The sequence below is a fragment of the Tupaia chinensis genome, unplaced genomic scaffold, assembly GCF_000334495.1.
Source record: "Tupaia chinensis unplaced genomic scaffold, TupChi_1.0 Scaffold000605_1, whole genome shotgun sequence".
Classification (NCBI taxonomy): domain Eukaryota; kingdom Metazoa; phylum Chordata; class Mammalia; order Scandentia; family Tupaiidae; genus Tupaia; species Tupaia belangeri.
Genome location: NW_006160123.1, coordinates 2,694,840 through 2,698,865, shown reverse-complemented (window position 1 = coordinate 2,698,865; position 4,026 = coordinate 2,694,840). Strand labels below are relative to the sequence as shown.

Here is a 4,026-nt window from a genome sequence, read left to right as displayed (position 1 = left end):
TTTTTTTTTTTAAGACAGATTTTTGCTATAGGGCATGGGTGCTCACCGGAGAGACAGAAAGTGAGAAATCACCTCCCCCCACCTCCACCCCCCGCCAAGGGGCGGATGGCCATGCTGCAATCCGGTCTCCTCCATTTTTTTCTCAGGATTTTAGGCACGCATGCACATGTGCCCAGTGTGAGTTTGCAGTTGCCTGGTCCGGGACTTGAACCACAGTCACCCATGTGAGAGTCCGGTGATATAACCGTTACACCATCTGCTGGTCCCTGAAAATACAGTTTTGATCTCAGAAAAACAGGGGATAAAAATCCTGACTCTGACACTTGTTTCAGGCAACATTTACTGTCCATTCAGTGTGAAATGCTTTATCTATACTGAGTCATTTAGTCCTTGGAACAACCCGGCGAAGTCTCATTTCATATATAAGGAGACTAGGGCTCAGAGAAGCTAATACCCTGCTAAAGTCCATACCAATAGTAAATGGAAGATGCAAGAGCTGCCCATTGGTCTGAGACAGAAGCCCACAAACTCAACCCCAAGATGACCTTTTCACCCACTCTTCATGGAGACCTTGACCGACTTAGTGACCCTCTCTGTAAAGTGGAAACCGTTCTCCCAGTTGTCGGGAGCATTACCAATCTGTATGTCAAGCACCTGGAAGGAACTGTAGGCGTTTCAACAAATAGCGATAACTCACCACTTGAAAATTAGCTATGTTTCAGCCACATTGAATCTGAGGTGAGGGTAGAAGTTCCAGATGGGGACCGGCAGGTGACGTGGTGGTTAAAGGTGCTGGACTCTCACATGGCCGACCACGGTTCAAGTCCAGGACCTGGTGGTTTCCTTTCTCACTTTCCCTCTCTCTTTCACTCTGTCACTCTCAGGTCAAATTTAAAATAAATTAATAAATAAAGTTAAATAAAATAATTATTTTAAAAAAAAGAATTTCCAGATGAAATGAGAACTGCAAGTGCCATAAAGCTCAGTCTGGACACTAATACAATGGAGTTGGCCTGTCTAGGCGCCAGCCCTCAATATGTCACTTTAAAAGTCAAGCAATCCAACAAGTTAGTTCACTGGTCTGAGCCTGCTTGTGCCTCTGTAAAATGGGGATAAAAACAGTATCTACTCCTTTGGTTCGTTGTGAGTATATGAGGTAATGTGGGAAGTGCTTAGGTACAGGGTTTGGGCATTTGAGCTCGATAAACAATTTTCAGAATGGTGTATATAATGGATGTAATGATAACCTGTAGTAATGTGATCTTACCACAAGGTAATATTCCCCAGCATTAGATTTTTTTTTTCTTTTTCATTTGCCAGAAGGCAGGAACCAACAGTTGGTGTAATGGCTGTGTCACTGGACTCCCATGTAGTCAACCGTGGTTCGAGTCCCGGACTGGATGGCTTAAACTCACACTGGGCGTGTGTGCGTGCGTGCCCAAGATCTCGAGAGGAGAATGGAGTAGGGATTGTGTTGTGGCCATCCCCCCTGGGGGGTGATTTCTCATTTTCTGTTTCTCTATCTCTCTGTATTTGGGGCAAGTGCACGTTCCCTATAGTAAAAAACTCTACAGAAAAAAAAAATTGCCAGAAGGCATATGCATTTGCCAGAGAGAGACACAGAGGGAGAAAGCAATCCTCATGGGAAATAGTCACAGATCAATTCCTTCCCCTCATCTCTCTCTCCTTGTCAGATTTTGGGCTTGCATTCACACGCACCCTGCTTTTTTGAGATCCAAGTCCTGGACTCAACTGTGCAGTTAGCCACATGGGATTCAGCTCCTGTAACCACCAGGCCACAGGTTGGCCCACCAGTGTTAGAATCCTATGTGTATACGCAATTGAGGAAGACAAGAATGAAATCAAGACAAAAGGCTTCCTTCCATTAACTGCACAACCAGACGGGTATCGTAAAAGAAAAGTTCAGTGGCCGGCAGTGGCATGGTGGTTAAGGGACTGAACTTCCACATGGCCAACCGCAGTTCAAGCCTTGGACCTGGTGGTTTCCTTTCTCACTTTCCCTCTCTCTTTCACTCTGTCACTCTCAGGTCAAATTTAAAATAAATTAATAAATAAAGTTAAATAAAATAATTATTTTAAAAAAAAGAATTTCCAGATGAAATGAGAACTGCAAGTGCCATAAAGCTCAGTCTGGACACTAATACAATGGAGTTGGCCTGTCTAGGCGCCAGCCCTCAATATGTCACTTTAAAAGTCAAGCAATCCAACAAGTTAGTTCACTGGTCTGAGCCTGCTTGTGCCTCTGTAAAATGGGGATAAAAACAGTATCTACTCCTTTGGTTCGTTGTGAGTATATGAGGTAATGTGGGAAGTGCTTAGGTACAGGGTTTGGGCATTTGAGCTCGATAAACAATTTTCAGAATGGTGTATATAATGGATGTAATGATAACCTGTAGTAATGTGATCTTACCACAAGGTAATATTCCCCAGCATTAGATTTTTTTTTTCTTTTTCATTTGCCAGAAGGCAGGAACCAACAGTTGGTGTAATGGCTGTGTCACTGGACTCCCATGTAGTCAACCGTGGTTCGAGTCCCGGACTGGATGGCTTAAACTCACACTGGGCGTGTGTGCGTGCGTGCCCAAGATCTCGAGAGGAGAATGGAGTAGGGATTGTGTTGTGGCCATCCCCCCTGGGGGGTGATTTCTCATTTTCTGTTTCTCTATCTCTCTGTATTTGGGGCAAGTGCACGTTCCCTATAGTAAAAAACTCTACAGAAAAAAAAAATTGCCAGAAGGCATATGCATTTGCCAGAGAGAGACACAGAGGGAGAAAGCAATCCTCATGGGAAATAGTCACAGATCAATTCCTTCCCCTCATCTCTCTCTCCTTGTCAGATTTTGGGCTTGCATTCACACGCACCCTGCTTTTTTGAGATCCAAGTCCTGGACTCAACTGTGCAGTTAGCCACATGGGATTCAGCTCCTGTAACCACCAGGCCACAGGTTGGCCCACCAGTGTTAGAATCCTATGTGTATACGCAATTGAGGAAGACAAGAATGAAATCAAGACAAAAGGCTTCCTTCCATTAACTGCACAACCATGGCCACCACTATGCCAGGAGCTTTGGAAATCCCCGGAAAACTCCAGAGAAGGGGAAACAGCCCCAGATTCCCATTCCCAACACCCAAATGTGGGCAGCTATCAGGAAGGGTTGGTTATGGGACATACTAGGTCAAGCTGCTTTAGGTGAGAAACTGGAAGGCATGGTCCCATTGGGTTGGGAGTGGTTAGCCACCATGAGGAGGCTGGGGTCCTGCTGGAGAGAGCATGAATAGGACCGGTCTTGACCCGTAGAGAAGGGTCTTCTAGGAGCTCTTCACACAGCAAGAGCAATGGACTTGTTTTCAAGGAGTCCACGGTTTTGTGAAGGGCATGATGTCAGCCACTTGGTGAGCGGGATCCTCTATGGTTCCAAGGATGCCACTGCACTGGGAGAGAGAGACCAGCTCTCGACCAGGAGCACCGCCTTTGCAGGACAGAAAGAACCTAAGCGCAGGGAAGAGGAAGCAGACCAGTGGGCGGCATCAGGGACCCCAATGGAAGCTTTAGAAGGAGAGGAGGAAGGGCCGCAAACACAAACAGCCGCTGCGGGTCAAGCAACGAAGACGGGACGCGGGGAATCGTTCCCTGTGGCAGAGAGGGCGTCCCCAAGCGGACAAGGGCGGGGATGTCGGAACAGATAGCCGGGATTCCAGTTATCACAGGTAAGGCAGGCCACGCAGCTTCGGGTTCTCTTCCCGCTTGGAAATGAAGATGATTTCCCGAGGGCTGGCGACTGACGGCGGGTCATTTGCATTGGGCTTTCCCCATTTCTCCTTCCGGCACCTTCACCAGCGCCTCCGGTAAGGGAGGCCGGAGGCAGGCGTCGCAGAGCGCCGGACCCTCGCACACCCGGCTCGGCTGCAGCGTCCCTGCGGTTCCCGGGTTTGCGGACGCACTTCGCGGGGGCGGGCCCCTCAGCGAGGCTGGACGTGGTAAAGCGGAGGAGAGCAGCCCCGAGGG

The 4,026-nt window shown here is 48.0% G+C and overlaps 1 protein-coding gene across 1 annotated transcript in view; it reads left to right on the top strand.

The window, feature by feature from the left end:
- The first annotated feature begins 3,691 nt into the window (after positions 1-3,691).
- SPINT1 (serine peptidase inhibitor, Kunitz type 1) overlaps positions 3,692-4,026 on the top strand; it is a 17,919-nt gene continuing 17,584 nt past the window's right edge. The window contains exons 1-2 of the mRNA XM_006158723.2: positions 3,692-3,728; positions 3,802-3,998. Of these exons, the coding sequence (XP_006158785.1) occupies positions 3,692-3,728; positions 3,802-3,998 (234 nt within the window). The remainder of the gene's footprint in view (positions 3,729-3,801; positions 3,999-4,026) is intronic.